The sequence below is a fragment of the Pseudochaenichthys georgianus genome, chromosome 3, assembly GCF_902827115.2.
Source record: "Pseudochaenichthys georgianus chromosome 3, fPseGeo1.2, whole genome shotgun sequence".
NCBI lineage: Eukaryota > Metazoa > Chordata > Actinopteri > Perciformes > Channichthyidae > Pseudochaenichthys > Pseudochaenichthys georgianus.
The window spans coordinates 42,203,385-42,226,596 of NC_047505.1; the positions used below are offsets into that span (position 1 = coordinate 42,203,385).

Sequence of the window (23,212 nt, forward strand, 5' to 3'; positions counted from 1 at the left end):
GTAAGTGCTCTGCCACTAAAATATGTCAAAAACGATATGGTTACCAAAAGTTGACCAAAAAGAGTAATTTCTTCAGGAGTGATTTTTAGCATGCCAACTTCCTCAGTGGAAGCTAGCTGAAGGGCTTTCTGTTCGAACCACAGTGACATCTAGAGGTTGTTTTGTGCATAACATGTCAACCAAACGGTAGAGCTGGCTGAATCAGAGTTAAACTTTTTTTTTCTTCTTTTCAACATGATATCAAGACACAAAATGTGCTCTACCAAATGGTGGCGCTGGCTGAGGTTAAGACAGCATCATCATAAGAGGCTAACAAGAGTGACAGGGTGTTACGACTGAATAAACGGGTTTGAACTCAAATGCACGACTCACACAGGTTTTTAAGAAAAAAGGTTTTATTCAAACCAAAGATCAACGACAGTGGTAAACAAAAACTAAATCACTCTTAACGAGGAAAAACAGTATCAAAACAAAGTCACTCTTAATGAGGAAAAAAAATTAACAAAACAAAATCACTTCAATGAGGAAAAACACTAGGAGCATGAATACTTAGACAAGACGTGACTCAAAGCTCTGCTTGGGATTCTTTCTGGCATGATACCCTGGTAGACTGTCACAAGAAACGAAACGAACTGGCACAAGACAAAGGGAGACGAGGACAATAAATACACCAGGTAATGGGGAACAGGTGGAAACAATCAGGGGCGTGGTCGACAATGACAGTGGGAGACACACAAGGAAGGGAGGTCAGAGTATCGCCGTCGAGCATTCGGGGGGGTGGAGGGGTTTGGCTGCGGGAACCATGGGGCTTTCCTTTACCGGCTTCAGTCGTCCCACATGGTAAGTGGGATGAACCCCCAGAGCCCTGGGGAGACGAAGGCGGACACAGACAGGGTTTATTACTTTGGTCACTGGGAATGGGCCTACGAACCTAGGTGCCAATTTTCGTGACACCACATGAAGGGGAAGATCCCTGGTAGAGAGCTAGACCCTCTGGCCGGGCCTGTACATATCTGCCGTAGTTCGCAATTTATAGAGCCCTGATGAGAAGACTTCTAGACAAATAGGAGGAACTGCCACCAAAACTGAATATGTGACGTGGATCATAAATATATCAGCAATTAAACAAAATCTTCAATTTCTCTTCACAATATAAGTCTCCTTGCAGTATCAATACTAATTCGGCTGACTTTTATATTTGATCCAATCGGTATATTGGTATATTTACACCATAACGGTGCACAGCTGATAGAAAGGGACACCTGGTGGTTAAAGCACGTTATTGACATTTATTATTTGTATTATTAGATATTAATAGGAGACACAGACAGACAAACTAATAAGGCTTTATTTAAACATTAAAGAATACTTTAGGTTAAGGTCTTATTTTGAATAAGAAAAAAGCTTTGGGGGTATACATATTAAGCCTGACAAAGTACTGATATATTGCTTTCCTGCAATGTTAACTGTATGTTTAAGCACTTATTTTAACTGATATTATACATATGTATTATACTCTTATAAGATGTATGTAGATAGTATAAGAAATGTGCAGAATACGACAGTATTGTATAGTGTATTGGTATACACACATATTGATAGATGTCTTGTAAAGCACTGTTGAGGAACCTGCGACCCAGGTTTTTCATCTCCGACCTTGTCAGGTATTGAACATTCAATAAATAAAGAACACAGAATCATTAAATATAAAACACAGAATTTGTGCGATTATACTAAATGATTTACAAATAAACACCACTGCATATTTACAACTGTTACACATGCAGATTTCAGTATTCTGAGCCCCTACTCTCCCCATAACTGACGGCAACAAAAGTCCTACATTATTCAATTAAAATAAAGAAGTAAAAACAATAAGTGTGGCTTGATATTGAGTAATAAAAAGGTTGATAAATGCTGTGAGAATGGATCTGCGGAGAGCATTTAGCCGCGATCCCAACTCGTCTATTACCAACGTTCAGGGAGCTCTATGCAAGTCAATGGGACGCCCTGCCTGTTGAAAACTGACTCTCAAGGGGTACCCTGTGCGTAATAGAGTGACGGGGAGGGGCCCTGACCGACCGTCAACATGTGACGGGTTGGGAGTGAGAACGTGTTGTTGATAGAGGATCACTCAAAAAGTACACAGTAAAAGTACTCTAAATAGTATCAATCGTCAACCTCCAAGCTGTTTTACTGTTACATTACATTACATTATATATATATAATATAGTTTTGAAGAAAAAACCCAGCTCGATGCTGACTTGACCATGGCAAACGGGAAATACGGCCGAATCAATTCAGCAGCGTCAGTAACATCAAACAGAGAGATACTCATACTTTATAAGATAGGGATTCATGGCTGACAGTACACACAGACACACACACACACACGCACGCATGCACGCACGCACGCACACACACACACACACACACACACACACACACACACACACACACACACACACACACACACACACACACACACACACACGCACGCACGCACGCACACACACACACACACACACACACACGCACACACACACACACGCACACACACACTTCTGTATGTTGTGCATGTGCATGTGCCATTCAGGGAGCTCTATGCAAGTCAATGGGACGCCCTGCCCGTTGAAAACTGACTGAAAACTGACTCTCAAGGGGGCTATTGAATAGCTATATAGCCTGTTCAATATATATTTGTGCTAACACGCACTGCACTCTCTAGGCCAGTGTTTCTCAAACTTGTTCATACCAAGGACCACTTAACCAATAAAAAAACACTCGCGGACCACCTAACTCCACAAATATCCAAAAACACATTGTTTTTTACAAATCGCCTGAAAATGGTACAAACAAGTGGCAACATGTGTGATGAAGGTATTTATCTGGGCTATATCATGCAATCGAAAGTGAAACTTAAGCTCGCTCCATTGCGGAGATATTCCCGCGAGAGTGCGGAAAACTTTAATTAATTCATTAATTAAAAATGTGAAATTGTACCAATATACTCACGGACCACCAGTGGTCCGCGGACCACACTTTGAGAAGCACTGGTCTAGGCAAAGAGTATGAACCTTTATTTTGAAGAGTACAGTGCAAGCATAGGGCAAACTAGCCAATCAGAATCAAACCCACAAATTAGAACTAATAAACAAACGGTTAAAAAAAAAAGTTAAAAAAATCTTGTTATTGTTTTTATCATCATAAATTAAGATTGGAAAATATAAATGATATAAAAAGTGCATTGAGGGTGGGTCCCAATATTCTCATTCTTTTCAAAGGCATTTAAAGTCCAACCAGATCCAGTGTTAGGGATACTGGGCACGTCTGAACAATGTAACACACTTGTCTCGGCACATTTGCACCCTTTACGTTTATTAATGTATGTATTTATATATTATGTTGTATGTTCTTTATGATTATGTATGTCATTAAGTATGGTATTCCTGTCATGCTATGTTTTTTCTTTATTATTTCTTGTTGGCTGTTCTTTTTGTCTTCTCTGTTGAAAAAGAGAAGCATGATTTCCACCCTAAAGAAGTCTGTACTATTGCTTACACTTGTATGCTTCTTCTCAATAAAATTATTTGAAACTAAAGTGCATTGATGGAAGGCAAAGAATCGCACGTTTTTGTGACGTCATCACGCTCCTCTCCGTTACGGATGTAAACACATTGCTCGCTTCACGTGGAGGGAAATTCGGCTATGGCACCGAAGCTGGAGCGTTTCGTGAGCCTGGGAAAGGGCGACGGTCTGCGGGCTGCAGCCAGGATCCAGAGGGGAGAGTTGGTTCACTCTGCAGAGCCGCTGGCCTGCTGTGTGTCCAACAAGCTGTCCAGACATGTCTGCCACCACTGCTTCTCCCGGTGAGTCCTCTGAGTCACTAGCATCCTGCGTTTACCATTAAAAGCTGCTCGGTGTTTAATAGTAGGCGTATGCTACATTAGAGCAGGTGGTTTGAAGGCAGTTTGGTGAATAAGCACATGTTTCTGACTCATTTCTGAATAGAGAAAGTAGATTTATACCGCACATGTCGTTTGATATTTTCACTTTTCTGTGCCAATTTTTCTGTGTACCATACCCTTTGGTCTGCATCAAACATGATGTATATGTCGGTACATGTGTATGTTTGCATACGTCTTATATCAGGAGGCCATTCAAGTGTTTGTTGCTTTGTCGCTTCTCAAAACCAAAATTAAAAAACCTTAACACTCTGGTAGATGCCACTAATTTCTTAAACCGGTCACTAGATTGCTCTTTCATGGTTTCAAATGAGGCAGAAGTTACATTACATTACATGTCACTTGTTAGACGCTTTTATCCAAAGCGACTTACATACTCAGTACTGTGGGCAATCCCCACAGGAGCAATTTGGGGTGAAGTGTCTTGCCCAGGGACTAGGGGTGTAACGGTTCACAGAAGTCACGGTTCGGTTCGTACCTCGGTTTGGGGGTCACGGTTCGGTACGGTTCGGTACAACAGGAAAAAGCAAAAAAAAGTCCCAAATGCGTAATTCCAGGTTTGTTGTTATTTATTTTTGAACAGGAGTGCAAGTTTCAGTTTCAAAATAAAGAACTCTGACATTTTGAATAATTAACTGTATTAAACAGTTAAAAACAAACCACAAACAGTACCACACACACTCAGATGGCCATATTATCTATAATGGCTGATGTCAAACTAAAAGGTTTCATCAAGCTGTAAAACTAAAAAGAATGTCTTGAAAATATTACATCATAAATAATAAGAAAGTGTTTCAAGAGCGCAAAGTCGTTGAAAAACATATGCCAAAAGCTTCCGTTATTTATTTTGGTCTCAGGCTTTATGTCTATTGGCTTCTTACAAACAGCGGGGATCAGCTGTTGAACTGCTGTTGTCTTTTGCCTGGCTCCGGTGATTGGCAAATCAGGGTGATGTCTTCTGATATGATTTAGCATGTTTGGCGTGTGTTGTTACCATTATCATACCGCACCACTGTCGAACAACGCCGACACACCGTCCTCGTCGGATCCACCACTCGCACACTTCATCGTTATTGTAGTCCACAGGGAACCCGAAATGTTCCCACACAGCTGATTTAAAAGAAGCAGGTGGGTTCTAGCTGCTGTGTGTTATCTGAACTCACCACACTAACTTTTCTTCTTCTTGTATTTTGTTCGTTTTGTTGTTGTGTTTCTTCTTGTTCTTCATTTGTTGTTTAAGGGCGGCTGGCAAACAGCTTTTAGGCGCAATACCGCCCCCTGGATTATAAATAGTGTAGTGGATGCTGCCCTGAAGGACAGACTTTTCTCCCACTCGTAAAAAAAAAGGCGTATTCGCCGTGTGACTGCATGTGCCGAACCGTGACGGTACGGGACGAATACAGATACCGTTACACCCCTACCAGGGACACAACGACATGCTGACTGCAGCGGGGTTTGAACCTGTGACCCCCTGATCCGAACACCTACGGACAACCCACTACGCCACACGCCTCCCTAGTGACACCATAATCAGGGGTGCACACCCCACACAAAGCGTGGTCCTCCTCAGTGTCTCCTTCACTGTCCTCTATTTACACTGCTTGCATGCTAGATGATGAAGATGATGAAGATGCACCTCCCGGTCTCTTTTTAAGCCTCTGATTTGCTTTCTCCAAAACTTGTTGCCAAAACTGTGAAGTCCTTGCATTTCATGAGGCCAAGTTGAAGGATCAAATACTAAGAAATGATCACATGACTTGAAGTCATATCTGATTTCAGATGTGGGAAGTTACGAAGTAGCCTACACTTCTTCAAGTACTCTACTTAAGTACAATTTTGAGATATTTGTACTTTACTTGACTTGATCTAATTTGTAAAATTAGCTGCATCTTTACCAGCTTTGAGAACACTTTAATGATCAATCGTTACAAAACATATCATATATATTATTCTGAAATGGACCAATCTGCACAATGACTACTTTTACTTTTGGTACTTTACCTATATTTTGATGATAATACTAATTTTACTTGAGTAACATTTTGAAAGCAGGACTTTTATTGTAACAGAGTAACACTCTGGTACTTCTACTTTTACTCAAGTACAATATCTGAGTACTTCTTCCACCTCTGTCTGATTTCAAACTCTTCCATTAACACCCTGAGTAAGTTTGCAACTGTGTGTTTTACTCCACTTTGTTGTAAATAAAACTGCAGCAGCTTGACCACAGAGCGTGAACGTTGTGATCAGCTGATTTTGCGCAGTTCTCCAGTGTGATAAACTGATGTTTGTTAGTGGATGAGTACTGCAGATATCACTGTAAAATCATTTGACAGTGAGGGGAATACTTCCGGTTTTATTATGAAAACTTCGAGACCGGAAATACTGTTTTCATTTCGTGAGGGTTGATGACAACTTTACATGGACGCTGCCGTCAATAGAAATGAATAGGGGGAAAGACGTAGTATATACACGTTCTCCTAGACGAGACCTCAAATCATCTTCGTAATATCTATCAAACTATAGATCCTACACATCCACTGGACGACGTGGATTCTAAAAGTACAATATACACTTCTTGCTAGAAATCAAATCCAAAAACATTTTAATGGCCAAACTATTCTAAAATGTATTTATTTATAGGATTTTCCAGAGAGGGTTATTTGTGAATATACGACCCTCCGAAGCGTTTGCAATCAACAGGAGCATCAGCCCATATGCCGCAAATTGTTGTTTCTTACAAGACCACTAGAGGTGTTAAACTTTAAAAACGTGACTATAGGTCGTAATAAGCTGCTGAACAATCAACCTATTTGGTCGTTTTTTGGAGGACAGGCTGTTATTGGACTTCCCATCAGAGGTCACGTTAACCGAATATTTTCCGTCAATGACGGATTTTTTCTAACAATGACGGAAAAATCTGAAAGCAGTCCGTCATTTTGACAGATTAGAACACAACTCGGAACAGCGCCAAAATGCTCACCAGCGGCCCACATTATATTACATCCTTAGTGGCCAGGTCGACTGAGGGCGATCTACTGTACTCTACTGTAGTCTAACTATTATTTAGTCATTCACACCCCTGTCCAGTTGGTGGCAAGTGTGTGTATATTAAGTAGCTATTGTCTAGTCTTGTTTTTGACCTCGTTGTTTAACCTGCTTTAGCAATCACAAAATGTTACGGCAGCTGATCGTCCGAAGCTTTTTTAATAAGCCCAGTAATGATGGTGTGGATAAACGAGGTGAAAAGAGGGATTGATGTGGTAGAGAATGAAGGACAAGCCAGTAAGACTAAAACTGACAACGTTCAGCCAGCAGCAGAGGGGCAAGCAAGTGGCAAGGAGTTGAAGCGGGAGTACCGGGTTCAGTGGGAGCAAGAGTTTAAGTGGCTGAGGAGGGAAGATGGCAAAATGTTCTGCGACATCTGTAGAAAAGCTAAGATGAGTAACGGATTTGTCTGAGGGTGCATGACGATGCAGAAATCAGCGTTCAGGCTAGGCTACAGCAGGTCAATTGAGTTGTTCTTGTAAATGTTTTGTTCATATTTTGATTGTAATTGTCTCATTTAAAACGATGGCATTGTTCATATTTGCCTGTTTAGGCACAATGGTCGGTGTTTTTAGCGGCCTCTGCCCCCCTCTGCCGTCTGTCAGTGCAGGAAAAAATAACTCGTTCGTGTTGACATGAAAAGTGACCACACGGTCGGTGTGTTTTTTTCTCCATGCCGTTAAAAGTTCTGTATGAATCATTAAAAAAAATGAATGAATGAACATTTGCTGCTCAGTACCCAAACATAAATATTAAATATGTCTAATCTCATCATTAAAACTCTTAAAAAACTTTTATCAAATAAAATGACGGGTAATAATGGATTATGACGGAAATGTTACCATCCTGTCCGTCAAAATGACGGACAACGAAAAAGTCTAACGCAACCACTGCTTCCCATTCACTCATGTGTTACAATACTTTTCCTTATAGATATCAATACAAACAAATGCTATCATAATATTGTTTAAATATAAAATTAAATGAACTTTGATGGAGCTTTCCGTGTCTGCCACTCCTTCTGTACAGACACTCTGGATTTCATTTCAAACCTTTATTTATACAGATAAATCCCATTGAGATCATTGATCTCTTTTTCAAGGGAGACCTGCTCAAGTAGTTCCACATGAAACATAAAAAGAACAACAAAAGGACATCATCCAGCATCATTTACATAATTATCCACATAAACAGGTACCAATAGCTTCCGATTGACTAGCATCCAACCGAGCTTTAAAAACATTTAGTGGCACCAGATTGTTCAGTTTCCATTTAATTTGCAGACTATTCCAAGACAGAGGAGCTGCACATCTAAAAGCTGTCTTCCCTAAGACAGTCCTAGCAGTTGGCACATTTAATAAAACCACAGCATTCGATCTCAGGCAGTAGCCACTTACAATTCTCCGAGAGATCAGGGAGCAGATAAGATGGAAGTTTCCCTAGCATGGCTTTGTATATAAAAATGTACCAGTGACTGAGCCTCCATACAGTTAGTGAAAGCAAACCAGCCCTTGCATACAGGGTACAGTGATGATGGGTTAATGCTTTACAGTTTGTCACAAATCTCAGTGCACTGTGATACGCAGCATCTAACTTGTTCAGGCAATGGGCAGGTGCATTCATATACAACAAATCCCCATAGTCCAGCACAGGTAAAAAGGTCACAGTGACTAGCCTTTTCCTGGCCTCAAGCGAGAAACAGGACTTGTTTCTGTAGAAGAAACCTAGCCTAACCCTCAGTTTTTTAAGCAGGTTATTGATATGAAGTTTAAAAGTAAGACAATCGTCAAGCCAGATACCAAGGTATTTGTAACAGGCAACATCTTCAAGTTTTATTCCTTGCGTAGTTACAATATCTAAAACAGGCTCTGGTGTCTTTTTAGCTTTAGAAAAGAGCATTACCTTGGTTTTCTCAACATTTAAAAGAAGCTTAAGTTCAGAGAACTGAGTCTGAATAATGTTAAAAACAGCCTGTAATTTAACACCAGCCTCCTTAATGGTGGGACCGGCACAGTACATCACGGTATCATCCGCATAAAAATGTAAAGTAGCTTCATCCACATTTTCACCTAAACTGTTGATATAGAGAATAAAAGTGGACCTAAAACAGAACCTTGTGGTACACCATTAGAAATGTTCAACCACTCGGAAGACAGCCCATCAAAATGAACACATTGGGACCTTTCAGAGAGGTAGTTTACAAACCACCCTACTGCATTGCTGGATATGCCAATACTGGCTAGCCTCTGCTTTAAAATGTGATGATCAACGGTGTCAAACGCTTTTGAAAGGTCAACAAATAGAGCTGCACAACTCTGCTTATTATCTAAAATACTAGTAATATCATTCACCACTTTCATTGTGGCAGTGATGGTGCTGTGTTGCTTTCTGAAGCCTGACTGATGTTTAGACAGGATGTCATTTGTACATAAAAACACCTTTACCTGTTCACTCACTAGGCGTTCAAGAACCTTAGCCAGAACTGACAACTTAGAGATTGGCCTATAGTTATTTAATAAGGTGGCCTCCCCTCCTTTTAGCAAAGGCAGGACATACGCTGACTTCCACAATTTTGGAATTGTGTTAGTGCTGAGGGAGAGGTTAAAAAGAGTAGTGAGAGGTGGAGCAATAAAATCTGCAGCTATCTTTAAAAAGACAGGTTCTACGTTGTCCGGGCCAGCCGGTTTCTTAGGATCTAACTTGGTTAAAGCTTCACGAACAACATCAACAGTAAAAGGGGTAAAACTAAAAGGGTTTTCCAACACACGTTTTTCAGAGTCACATACTGTAGTGTTCACAGAAGCAGAGTTATGCCCCTTTCACACCAGTGCCTTTTCAGCTCCGGCTCGGAGCTAGAGCCTGAAAAGCGCCGGGTTTTCCTGTTCACACCGCAGCGGCGCTGGCTCTTAGCTCCGGAATCCGCTTCATTTCCAGCTCCAAAAAATTGTCGGTCCAGAGGCAAGAGCTTTGGAGCTAAGAGGCGACGTCTCTTACGTCGAGGCGTGCAGGAAACTAAACCCACCTCCCCTGAACACTATCATGACTGCCTACAAGCAATAGTGCCTATAAACACACTTTATAAAGTCAGACAACACTAACCAGGCTTCGTGTGATTCTGTTTATTTGTACCTTACTTTGACCATCCGTTCACTGTTATCGATCATTGTGGAGAGAGGCAGACGTGTTGTTTTGTATTATTGCAGCTATCGGATGCAAGTAGTCAGTTTAGCTTCGGTTGCTATGCTAACATCACCCGTTTTATACCAGAGAAACTTTCATAACAGCGTTGTGATACCAAACAGTGTCAATTCAGACTGACACACATTCACTTAGGCTAAGGGGAACTGGGGATATGCATCAGCTGCTTGTGTGAGTCGGACAGTGAATACTTTAGAGCGGCCGCTGCAGTGTGAGCTAACCGGGAGCTAACGGGAGAATAAACTCCCGTGGAAGAGCAGCCAGCACTGCAGCGGTCGGTAAATGCTGCAGAAACACATTAATAAACAATGAACCACGGAACTCTGGAGCATAAGGTTGGAGAAGTCGTTATTCAATTTATTCTGGCTTCGTGTGATTAAAAGCAACACGATCATCGACCCGACGCAGTTGTTGTTGTTGTTGTTGTGAGCTGCCGTTGGGGAGCAAATCAGCGATGTAAACGGTAACGTCATGACGCAGCAGGGCCAGCTCTGGGGCGCCAGTGGGCGGTGTGAACAGAGCGGGAGCTGAAAAGGGAAACCGGAGCTGAACCAGAAAAGCTCCCGCTCGGAGCTAGAAACTGAAAAGCGCTGGTGTGAAAGCAGAGTTAGTGACAGAATCAAATAGAGAACCACAGGACACGACATGCTCATTAAAGCAATTTAGCATAGTAGCCCTGTCCGTTATAGTGCCAGATGCTGTGGTAATGCACGGAGGTAGCTCATTACGGATATCGCCGGTGGATAACGATTTAATGGCTTTCCAAAATGTTCCAGGATTATTCAGATTCTTTGTGGTTACTGACGGATAGTACTTTGATTTAGCTTCACTTCACATATCAAAAGTTCTATTTCTTAGCTGCCTACCTCTGAGCCTGATTTCCTAGCCTTTGCCCAGGCCTTGTTTCTCTCATGAAGGAGACTGGACAGATTAGCAGAAAACCAAGGATTGTCTCGTCCCTTTACTCTAAATGTACGCAGGGGTGCATGTCTATCAATGATCTCCATAAAACCAAGATAAAAATAAGACCATGCGGTTTCTACATCAGCACACAGATCGATTTTACCCCAATCAAAATCAAACAGATCATGCACAAAACCCTGCTCCACAAAATGTTTTATGTCTCTCTTGATGATAATGCGAGGTTTAACCTTTTGGACCTTAGTGTCCCTAATTGTGGCCACAACACAGTGATCACTCAGATCATTTGCAAATACTCCCACAGATGAATATTTATGGGGAACATTAGTTAAAATGAGATCAATTAGGGAGGATTTATTAGGGGACTTAATGTTAGGGCGAGTAGGACTGTCCACAATCTGAGTAACATTTTAAAGAGATACAAAGGTTTTTTAAATCCTCTGACACTGCAGTTAACCAGTCCCAGTTAAAATCTCCAAGTAGCACTATTTCCTTGTAGTCTAGTTGTGATAAAAGATTTGCTAGTGAAGACAAGGAATCTTTGACAGCTGAGGGGGGTCTGTAACAACTCACTACCATGACCTGTTGACCCTTTGCCACTTCTATATTTATGGCTAAAAATTCAAATTGCTTACTGATCGATTTGGGAACTAATGTGGTTACACTGAACTTATTCTTAACATAAAGGGCAACGCCACCACCTTTATTAGGCCGGTCAGTTGAGCTCGCCCAGATTTGGACAAAATCTAGTTTACCTAACAGACTGCGCACATTCAAGTGGATGAAACCCAACCCAGACCTAGCTTTAAAATCAGCAGGAGTAGCAATCTGACTACTACTACTGGGCGGACCAGGGTTAGGTTGTACATTTCCTGACAGTAATAACAACAACAAAACCAGGCATCTTTTCCTCTTAAACGACACACATAGATTATCATCTAATTTAGAAACACCGGAAAAGTCTGCGAGAGTGTGATTTGAGCTTAAGAAGCAGTCCTGAAGAACCATCATCGCAGGAAAACAATAAAGACAAACATATTTTGTCGAGCAGATTGTCTGTGACAAGGCAACCGGTAATTGTTTGAGCAACACATCCGAACCTTTGCAGGGGATGCCCACTGCGGGTGGCAGAACAGACCTGAATCCAGTAGACTTCTCAGAATGACTAGAGATCTTCTCATAGTCCAAAACAGTTAACAGGCACAGCAGAATCCCGATATGGGCCATTTTCCCAGACCAGCCAGCACACAGTATCCGCGATGTTCCTGGAGCAAAATTAGCACAGCCGCAAAGGACAGGCGAAAACAGCAGCGTGGAAGCGCTCCGGTCCCTCCGTGGTATCCCCGGGCAGTGTGAGAAAAAGTTTTTAGAGAGTACTTGTCCATGGACAAGTGAGTTTGGCAATTTACTTGTCCGAATACATTTTTCACTTGTCCAGAATGGACAAAAATTGGGGCCACTGGAATCTTCTTCTTCGCCATCGTATTTTACATTTTCCCACGGTTTTTATGACACCGCTAACGTAAGTGAGCGGTAAGATTTTACTGCATCACACAAAGGGTTGGGTATCGTTTGGATTTTAACGATTCCGGTTCTGCTTTTCGATTCCGGTTATTTTCGGTTCCGGTTCTTTGAGAGGGTCAAAATAAGTCCCATGACAAACTGGGAGAAAAATATATTTATGAAAACATTAAGTCAAATCTGTATTCCTATTTACAAATCACTTCATACTGTTGAATTTCTTACGGTTATTGAATACAATTATATAAAAATAATCTCTGCATTGTTTAGTTAGTTCCAAGTGGTGCAGTTTGAGAATGTACAATTGGCCCAGTCTCCTCTGATGTTACACTGCAACCTGTGAGACAGAGTCCAACCACACATGTCCAACACATAGGCCTAATAATAATAATAATAATAATAATAATACATTATATTTATAGCCTATAGGCCTAGCGCTTTTCTACAACTCAAAGACGCTTGCACGCATTTATTTACTTTTAAAAACAGTGAGCAGCTGGGCAGCTGCTCACTGTTTGTAAAAGTAAATAAATAGTATTTTCATTTCAATAATGTACTTTCTATACCCTGCTTCATAAACAATACTGACATCCAGTGGCGGCGCCAGAGTATTTTTGTTGGGTAGACTATGGTAGGGCTAACTAGGGCTGTGCGATTATGGCAAAAATCATAATCACGATTATTTGGGTCAATAATTGATATCACGATTATTTTGACGATTATTCATTAACCATTTATTGAACTTTAACACAAATAATATTTTACCAATAAACAAGATCAATAAATATGTTGTAGCGCACCTCCAAAACCATACTAAACATATATTAATATGATAAATAAAAATAAATTAGACTAAAATAAATTAAATCAAATATGTTGCAGTGCACTGTCACAACCTACTGAAAACTCCTGAAAACATATTCAACATATTCCACTAAATGTTGAAGGCTGGCCAACCGTCAAGGTCCAGAAGTAACAGGAAATAAATGTTGAACTACAATTTAAGACCAAATAAAAATGTTTTGGCCACCATGGTCACACCATGCTGGTAGGGCTGCTCATGTCATCTCTTAAAGATTTTTTGCAAGAAACACCAGCCTGTTTACATGGTCTGGTTTCAGAGATGAGCGCAGGCAGGTGACAATATTGCCATCTGTACTGAAGACCCTCTCTGAAGAGGAACTTGTGGCAGTGCTGCCACATATGACACAGGAAAAAAAGAAAATACTCTGAACCCTTTCTTTGCCATTATATAAAAATAGTGTTGCAACAAAAGTATAAATTAGGCTTACTAATAAGACAACTCAGATCTGAAGCTACACAGAAATCTGCTGCAACAGTGCAATAAAAAAGACAAAATTAATAGAATCAAACCCTTTTTTGTTGCATTTTAGTAGAGTATAAAAATAACTGCCTTTTAAAATAGGATGCAAGCAACACTAGTTTCTTAACCTGAATTGATAATAGACTATAATCAATTTAAACAGAACAGGTCTTAATGTTTGCATTCTTATACCATTTTGTACAATAATTATAATGAATAAGTTCAAACAAACTAAAACTAACAGCTGATTAATAACGGTATCTAACTTGAGTTTTTATTATATCAAAAACCTGTTGAAATGCTACCCTTATTTTTACTGTCCCCCAAAAGCGCGTCGGCAGCCTCCAGGAATGCTTCTTTCACAACTTCGCCGTCTTTGAAAGACTTCATGTGTTTCGCAAGAACGTGACTGACACGTTAAGATGCTATGGTAGCAGCCTTGCTCTTGTTGTTGGGCCTGGTGAAAATGGACTGCTGTGCATTTAGCTGTCCTTTCAGGCCCCTCCCCTTTTGGAGCGTAGGGCAGAATTAGGAGGGAATTCCGTCTCGTAGCGTTTGTGCACTGTTTTGAAATGCCGCTCCTAAATTACTAGGGGTGTAACGGTTCACAGAAGTCACGGTTCGGTTCGTACCTCGGTTTGGGGGTCACGGTTCGGTACAACAAGAAAAAGCAAAAAAAAGTTCCAAATGCGTAATTCCAGGTTTGTTGTTATTTATTTTTGAACAGTAGTGCAAGTTTCAGTTTCAAAATAAGGAACTCTGACATTTTGAATAATTAACTGTATTAAACAGTTAAAAACAAACCACAAACAGCACCACACACTCAGATGGCCATATTATCTATAATGGCTGATGTCAAACTAAAAGGTTTTATCAAGCTGTAAAACTAAAAAGAATGTCTTGAAAATATTACATCATAAATAATAAGAAAGTGTTTCCAGAGCGCAAAGTCGTTGAAAAACATTATGCCAACAGCTTCCGTTATTTATTTTGGTTTCACGGCTTTCATGTCGATTGGCTTCTTACAAACAGCGGGGATCAGCTGTTGAACTGCTGTTGTCTTTTGCCGGGCTCCGGTGATTGGCAAATCTGGGTGATGCCTTCTGATATGATTTGTTTGGCGTGTGTTACCATTAGCATACCGCACCGCTATCGAACAACGCCGACACACCGTCCTCTTCCGATCCACCACTCGCACACCTCATCGTTATTGTAGTCCACAGGGAACCTGAAATGTTCCCACACAGCTGATTTAAAAGAAGCAGGTGGGTTCTAGCTCCTGTGTGTTATCTGAAATCGCCATACTAACTTTTCTTCTTCTTGTATTTAGTTCGTTTTGTTGTTGTTTCTTCTTGTTCTACATTTGTTGTTTAAGGGCGGCTGGCAAACAGCTTTTAGGCGCAATACCGCCCCCTGGATTATATATAGTGTAGTGGATACTGCCCTGAATGACAGACTTTTTTCCCACTCGTAAAAAAAGGCGTATTCGCCGTGTGACTGCATGTGCCGAACCGTGACGTCCGAACCGTGACGGTACGGGACGAATACGGATACCGTTACACCCCTATAAATTACCCTTCTTCGATAAAGCCACGCTCGCATTGCAAATGAGACAGATGGACTGGAATAGATAAAAAATAATCATCCTCCCACTCGGAGTGAAAATTATATATTTTGCCATAATTGCGGTCTTGTGTGTGTGCGAACTGTGACTCCTGTTGACACGGAGAACGTCAGCAAAATAGTGCCCACTGCCCACCAGCCACGCCCCGACACATGGGGTGAGGCTGGCCAATCACAAAGCTTTGATGCGTTTAAGTGCATTATTCTGGCACAGGAAGATTATGTTACGGGACATTAACGATAAAACAGAATATTGTTGTTCTATCTTTAGACACATCTCGCGATCGACTGGGAATCTCCCCGCGACCCTTCTTTTTAACTAATTGCTGCTCTTGTTCTGACATCTTCGCTCGCGCTTCACTCACAACACATGTCACTCCCACGTGGCCGGCCGAGTGGGCTTTTAGGGAGGGGCAAAAGCGCACCCAGCAAAATAATCGTATTTTGTCAATTATGCTGTTTTCATAATCGTCGCAAACCATAATCGCGATTTAAAATACGATTAATTGCACAGCCCTAGGGCTAACCCATACAGTGGTGGGGCTCAATTCAGTATTTGTAGCCTAGTGCTAAATTACATCGAGAGCAACAGGTGTGAGTTAAACAATACAATAGCCTATTCTGCTAATTCCACGTTGTTACAGCATGCTACGCAGCAGCAGAAACAAGACAAGTTACATATAGAATTGACACGGAGAGTGAGAGAGAGGGAGAGACAGAGAGAGAGACACAGGTAAACGGAGAGAGACAGACACAGCACACAACAGGTGGCCACTTTTTCAAATGACCCGTTATTACAAAATATATTCAAAACTCACTATTGACGTTCTCAAAGCAGCACGATCCGCCGGTTGTTGTGGTTGGAAGCGAAAATGTCAATGACACCCTGCTGGACATCCAGTGCCTTACTCCTCTGCTTATTAATAGCCAGCAGGCCCAGGTCGCTGTTCCGTGCATCACCACTGCTGTTTCTTAGATAATTCTTGATGCGACGGAGACAGGAGAAGCTGCGTTCGCCGCCAGCAGAGGGCAGAGTCAGGGAGATGCATATGAGTCTGTGTAAATCCGTAAAGGCATCCTTGTAGGGTCGCATTAAAGCGCATGTTCGACTTGTTGTACCTCAATGCGAGGGCGTTTAAGAACAAATCTATCCATCCGAAATATACAATTAATCGTAGAAGTTCTGCTGTCTGTCTGCAATTTACTCGACTTTTCACTGTGAACGTGACGTATCAGTAATGCATGACGCAGCAGACCCAACGTTTCGTTGCTCTGATTGGCTCCTGTTGGTCTATTGAAATTGCATTCGGAGGCATTTTGATCTGACCGCGGCCGCGCTGATATTATAACGCGAGAGAATTTCCACACCTTTAGTATATGAAACTCCCCCACTACTTAGACTATTCCTTACACCCCTCTAGCATAAGCCTGAATGGTCTCAACCATATTGCGTCAGTAACGTGCACTTCAGGATCAGTGTGTGTGTTGTGGACACGATCGGTAGATTTTCGCAATCCGTGTTTTCAACATGCTTACTTTAACATAATTTGTCATGGTCGGGCTAAGGTAGGGCTAAGCCATTTCTTGGTATGGTTATAGCCTACCCCAGCCATACCCTGGCGCCGCCACTGCTGACATCCCTGTGCTCCTCCGAGTCTGGGGCTCCGGGGATGTGAGGACAGCGCGAGGACACAGACAGGGAGGCTGCTTTACTTCATAAAGGAAATGGTGGTCAATATTAACAACGTAGGAGTTAAAACGCTTAATAACCTTAATTACATGTTAGAGAAAGAACATAAGAAAGTTTGAAAAAGATGAGGCTGTTAAACGGGCAGTGGATCCGCTGTGTGTAGAAAGAGAGAGAGAGAGACGCAGCGATCAGCGATCAGCTGATACGGAGCATAGTGAGAGTGAGAGTGCTGCGGTCCTCGGGGCTCGGCCTCGCCTCCTATCCTCACAACTCTTATTAATCCCGGTACCGGACAATTGTTATTTGTTCTTACTCGGAACCGAGTTTTGCTTCCCAACCCTGCCACTGTGCTCCACTTCCCGCCCTGCCCCGCCCCCGTCTAACTGTACAGAAAGCGGCGAGATGCATTTCCTTAGGAATCAACAAGCAGAACCGAAACTAACATTTCTAAACGAACAATGGCGGACACGTACAATTTGCGAATGAGTTCTGCCTTTTGTAAACTGAATGTATCAATAATTTGTCAATAAATCAGGGCGAAAAACGTCACTTGTCCGCCGGACAAGTAAATTGAAAGATCTACTTGTCCGATATTGTAAATAACACGTCCCGGACGGTGGGACGTGTACTTTTTCGCACACTGCCGGGGTGAAAGCAGGCCTCTGCAACAGCAGAACCAGGACAGGTGGAAAGCCTGGTGGATGTAGCAAAGATGTGCAGTGTAGCCTTTCTCTGCCTCCATGTGAGGATTTCTTCCTCTGTTTCATCCGATTTGCTCGTGATATCTGTCCAGCTGGATGTTCAATAGTAGGGCTGCACGATTTTGGGGAAAAAAAATCGAATTGCGATTTTTCTGACAAATATTGCGATTCGATTTGCGATATTTGTTTTTAAGCGACCCAACGGAAGTTTATTGTAAAATGCGGCCATATCTCCGGCTAGGAAGGTTATGGGCTCAGAACAGTCTCATAATACACACATGCGCACAGAAGGATTCACACTTGTATTTCATGATCCGCAAAAGGATTCACACTTGTATTTCCGGATCCACACTTGTGTTTTTCAATGCACACACAAATGTATTCCGTTTCATATGCATGTAAATAAAATCCAAATACAGAAAAAAGTTGTACATGTGTATTTTTGATCCTCACATATTTGTTTTCCGTTTAAATCCCCTGAACCTGCAAACACAAACCGCTCTCTGTGCACGGATCGCTTTGCATTCGTGTGTGGGTTTTTTGAGACTCCCCTGACGGTCAGCCGATTCGTACTTGTAATTTTTTCTATCTATAGCCAATCAGATGTCTCCTCAATTCTAAGCCAATCACATGAGCGCGCCCCCACGAGGGTAGATTTATTGCGTTCATGACGTAGCGCTTCATGTACGCATTTTGCGCAGTCCGGAGCTGACAGCTCCATGGAGCCTGCCTGCAGGCGCTAATGTCAGGACACCCTCCACTCTCAGTACAGCGCCACTTTCCGAACAGGAAATGCACGCAAATACAAGCCTTTATATTATTAAGGTACAGCGCCACTTTCCAAACCATTGATGAATGCTTGTGTACACAAAAACGGCAGGCAAAACCGTTTTAAATGTGTGTTTCCTGTGTGGCGAATACAGCTGCTTTATTTATGTCTGTATGAAGTTGTTGTGAGTGTGGAGGGAGCAGCTACAGGTTAGCTTAGCCTAATCGATCAGTGTACTACGAAGCCAGTGCTAGACAGTGACCTGTTAACGGGGGGAGCCCCGCCGGTCATTATCGGCCGATATTCACTCTTAATAGTTCGGTCGGTGCTCTCTATAAAGGCCGATCAGGAGAGCTGGATCTGATCGATATGGACATAAACGCGAGTGAAGTGTAACCGGAGTGAAGTGTAACCGGACGCAAGAGAGAGATCAGATCAGCTGCTGAGTCTGACGGAGACACGCTGCTCTGCATGATCACCTGACACTCCGCCCTCTGTTTAGCGAGCTGACCGGACTGCGCAAAATGCGTATATGAAGTAATCTTACCCTCGTGGGGGTGCGCTCATGTGATTGGCTTAGAATGAAGGAGACATCTGATTGGCTATAGATAGAAAAAATTACAAGTACGAATCGGCTGACCGTCAGGGGAGTCTCAAAAAACCCACACACGAATGCAAAGCGATCCGTGAACAGAAAGCTGTTTGTGTTTGCAGGTTCAGGGGATTTAAACGAGAAACTAATAAGTGAGGATCAAAAATACATATGTAAAACTTTTTTCTGTATTTGGATTGTATTTACATGTATATGAAACTGAATACATTTGTGTGTGCATTGAAAAACACAAGTATGGATCCGGAAATACAAGTTTGAATCCTTCTGTGTGCATGTGTGTATTATGAGACTGTTCTAAGCCCATAGAAGGTCGCATCAACATGCTCCCGTCTCTAGCACCCCCACAGCCCGAGCTACGAGTGAAAGAACTAAACTTACATGAAACTTCCGTTGGGTTGCTTTAAAGTCAAGCTTCAGTTTAAGATTCACCCTGTAATAGATGTAAAACATGTGATGGAGCATTACTAACCTGACTCAGATGGTTAGTTTCACCAAACCATCTAGGAAAGCTCCATTGGAAGCAATTGGATCAATCTGTCTATCACCTTCTATCATGGGCCACTTCTGATTGGTTAACAATGGCTGGTACATGTGGAGCACAGCAGTTCTGATTGGTGTGGATGACTGACACACAAGAAAAAAAGAAAAAAGAAATTGTAAAAAGAAAAGGTTAAAAAAATCGCAGGCTTTGCGATTTGATAATCACATCATTTCGAATTTCGATTTAAAATCGATTAATCGTCCTGCCCTACTCAATAGCTGCACTACTGTCTTCTCTATTGTAGCCAGAGCCAGCTTCATCAAGCTCAACAGATGCATGTGAATTGAATGAGACTGTGAGCAGAGTGAGAGAGTTGAGATCATGTGTTGATTTGCAAGGTGAATGAAGGGTAAAATACTGGCTATATACATAATGTACTGTATTTAAGCCTTGGTAACAATAGGAAGATGATTAATAAGAGCAACTAAAGCAGATGACCCCTGGAAAAATAAATGGATTTGTTTCAGTTCAGTTGTTGCTACATCAGGGGTGTCCAAACTACGCCATTTTGAATCGGCCCTCAGCAAATTAAAAAAGGATAATGAAATATGGCCCACAAATGAAACTTGTGCTTTTCTTATATTGTACTTCTTAAATATATGTATAAATATATTACACAGTAGTATTCAGTCAATTCATGTTGAAAACAAATCTTAGTTGATCAAAAAAGCCCAATGACTTATTCACATAACAAGCTTGAAATAGAGCCTTCATATTTCCCCTTATTATAACCACTCCGAGGCTTCTGTTTTAAGGGATGAGCTGCCAACAAGATAAATGAAACCCTTCTTAAAGCATATTCATGTATCAAGCCTAATTTACCTACGTTTAGCTAACTTATAACTTAAAGGTCCCATATTATGCTTTTCCGGTTATTACCCGTCCCCTTGTGTGTTATGTAGGTTTTTATGCATGTAAACGCAGCAGCGAGCCGCACAACGTCCCACCAACATGGCACCCAGACCCCACGCAGCATTCTCATCTGTTTGTCCTTACTGGTGTCATTTTCTGGTTTCTAACGCCATTGTAAAACATAATCATTGATGTTCCGCTGTAATGGTGGTAGACCATAGTGGTAGACCAATCGGAGCACAGTGGGCTCACAGTGAGGGGGGGGGGGGGGCAGGAGCTCCAACAAGCCGTTTAGGACAGAGAGTGAATTCACATACTATACAGAGATGCTGTATGAGAAACCAATGTGAGTTTGGAAAATTGCATAATATAAATCTATTCTAGTATACCTCAACAATGGAATTATGATCAGTAGAAATGGCCATGATATGAGCCGCGTTCACACTGCGGTACTTTTCCCACAAAGGTTCATGCGAACTTAGTTCATGCGAACTCTTTAGTTCGCATGAACTAAGTACAGATCGCGTTCACACCAGAAAAAGTCCCTGGGGGTGGATTAGGCAAATGAAGCCGCTGACATCACTTCTTCTGCTTTGGGTTTACTGGCAGGCCGCAACCCACTTCACGGCGTATGCTGCCGCCCAAAGTCCCCGGCCGGAAGTCCCCGGAGTTGGGGACTGGCTTCAGTAGAAGCTTCTGGGAGTCCCAGCAGCTTCTACTGAAGCCTTCCGAGTAAATCGCCAGAACGCCGACACCTCCTCATCTCCACCGCTCCCATGTTTTATTTTGTGTTGCCATAAGTTAGTCTCTCTGCATTTCTGCGCTGGGCAAATGCTAATGCTAATAATGCTAATGCGAGGATAATAAAATGGCGGCTTCACAACACTTTTTGGGAGTTTTACGGGGCGTGGTTTGCAATTCGCCCAGCCAATCAGGAATATAGCTCTTTTCTCAAAAAAGAGCCCCTCGAAAGTCCCTGCTTTCTAGCAGGGACTTTCGAGGGGGTAAAAAGGTTCGCATGAACTACTTTTAGTACCGGCTCTTTTTGGTGTGAACGCGATCATGAACTAAGTTCGCATGAACCTTTGTGGGAAAAGTACCGCAGTGTGAACGCGGCTATGGGACCTTTAACTTACGAGGCAATATACCTCACCATATAAGTGGCCCAGCCCTTCGTATATGTTTCTGTATGTGGCCCTCGGTGAAAAAGGTTTGGACACCCCTGCGCTACATAAATACACAACAGCAGGCCAGTATTGTTTATTCAATGTCATTTGAAATTATTTCTTCAGCTGCTACCTTCACAGACTCCAACTAATTTTAAAACAATAGTGTGAGGCAAAATGATTAGTATTAGTCAGCAGACGTGTTCTTTGGTTTGAATGTGTACATTTTACGACATTGTTTCAATTTCTCTCATGTAGCTTTGAATACTTATGAAGGCAACAATCGTTAAACTATTCTATGTTAAGAATGAAGTTCCCATAATGCCTAAATGTAGGTCCCGCATTGTTAATATAGAGATGCCCATCGTTTCGAATAATAATTTAACAAAAAACAGCTGCTGTTGATACAAATCAATCTATCCGAGAACTAATTAAACGATTAGTCAATTGACAATAAAAAAAAAATAACATTTAATACATTTTTCATGCAAAAACGTTATAACATTCTGTATTATAAAATGTAAACTGAACCTCTATTGGGTTTTTTGGACTTACAAAACAAGACATTTGAAGACATCCCCTTGTACTTTGAGAAGCCGTGACATTTTTCTACTTTTTCTGACAACTTTTTGACTGGATAATTAATTGATTGAACCATAAAATAATCTTCAGATTTATCAAATTGAAATAGTCATTTGTTGAAGGCACGCATTACGACTCCCGGCTTGGCAACGCTGGTCTGACGGTTACAATCTTACAATATGACGGAAAAACCTCACACACACGGTGTTAGGACTCATGGCTACAAGCCTAAACATTATGACTGGGCATTTATTCAATATATCAAAAATCCTATTCTACCTCTCACACAGGAAGATGAAGTCTTAATAACAGAAATCAATAGTAAATTAAAGCATTTGTGCCACGACTGAATTAAATTATTGTTGTATGTGCTTCGGGTAAATAGAGGAAAGTGTGTGGAGGAAGACGGAGGCCATGTTGTGTAGAGTATGATCATGTTTTGAGATATTGAATAAGTGTCATGGCGACATCTGCTTGCCTTGTGGCCGACTCTCAACAACCTCACTGTCAGGATGACTTTTGCACATCTCTAATTGATTTGATATCAGTGATGGATCTGCGAGATGTGTTGGTGTCATAAAAACAGTTGTAGAACATTGGACACACACACGCACACACGCACGCACGCGTGCGCAGACACACACACACACACAGCTCAAAGGCAAATATTGGGCTCAGAGATTTGAAGTTTGTTGTTC

At 41.7% G+C, this 23,212-nt stretch overlaps 1 protein-coding gene across 1 annotated transcript in view; it reads left to right on the forward strand.

The window, feature by feature from the left end:
* The first annotated feature begins 3,647 nt into the window (after nt 1-3,647).
* The window catches only part of smyd3 (SET and MYND domain containing 3), a 96,919-nt gene continuing 77,354 nt past the window's right edge, over nt 3,648-23,212 (forward strand). Inside the window, exon 1 of the mRNA XM_071202706.1 lies at nt 3,648-3,869. Coding sequence (XP_071058807.1) covers nt 3,709-3,869 — 161 coding nt within the window. The 5' untranslated portion in view covers nt 3,648-3,708. The remainder of the gene's footprint in view (nt 3,870-23,212) is intronic.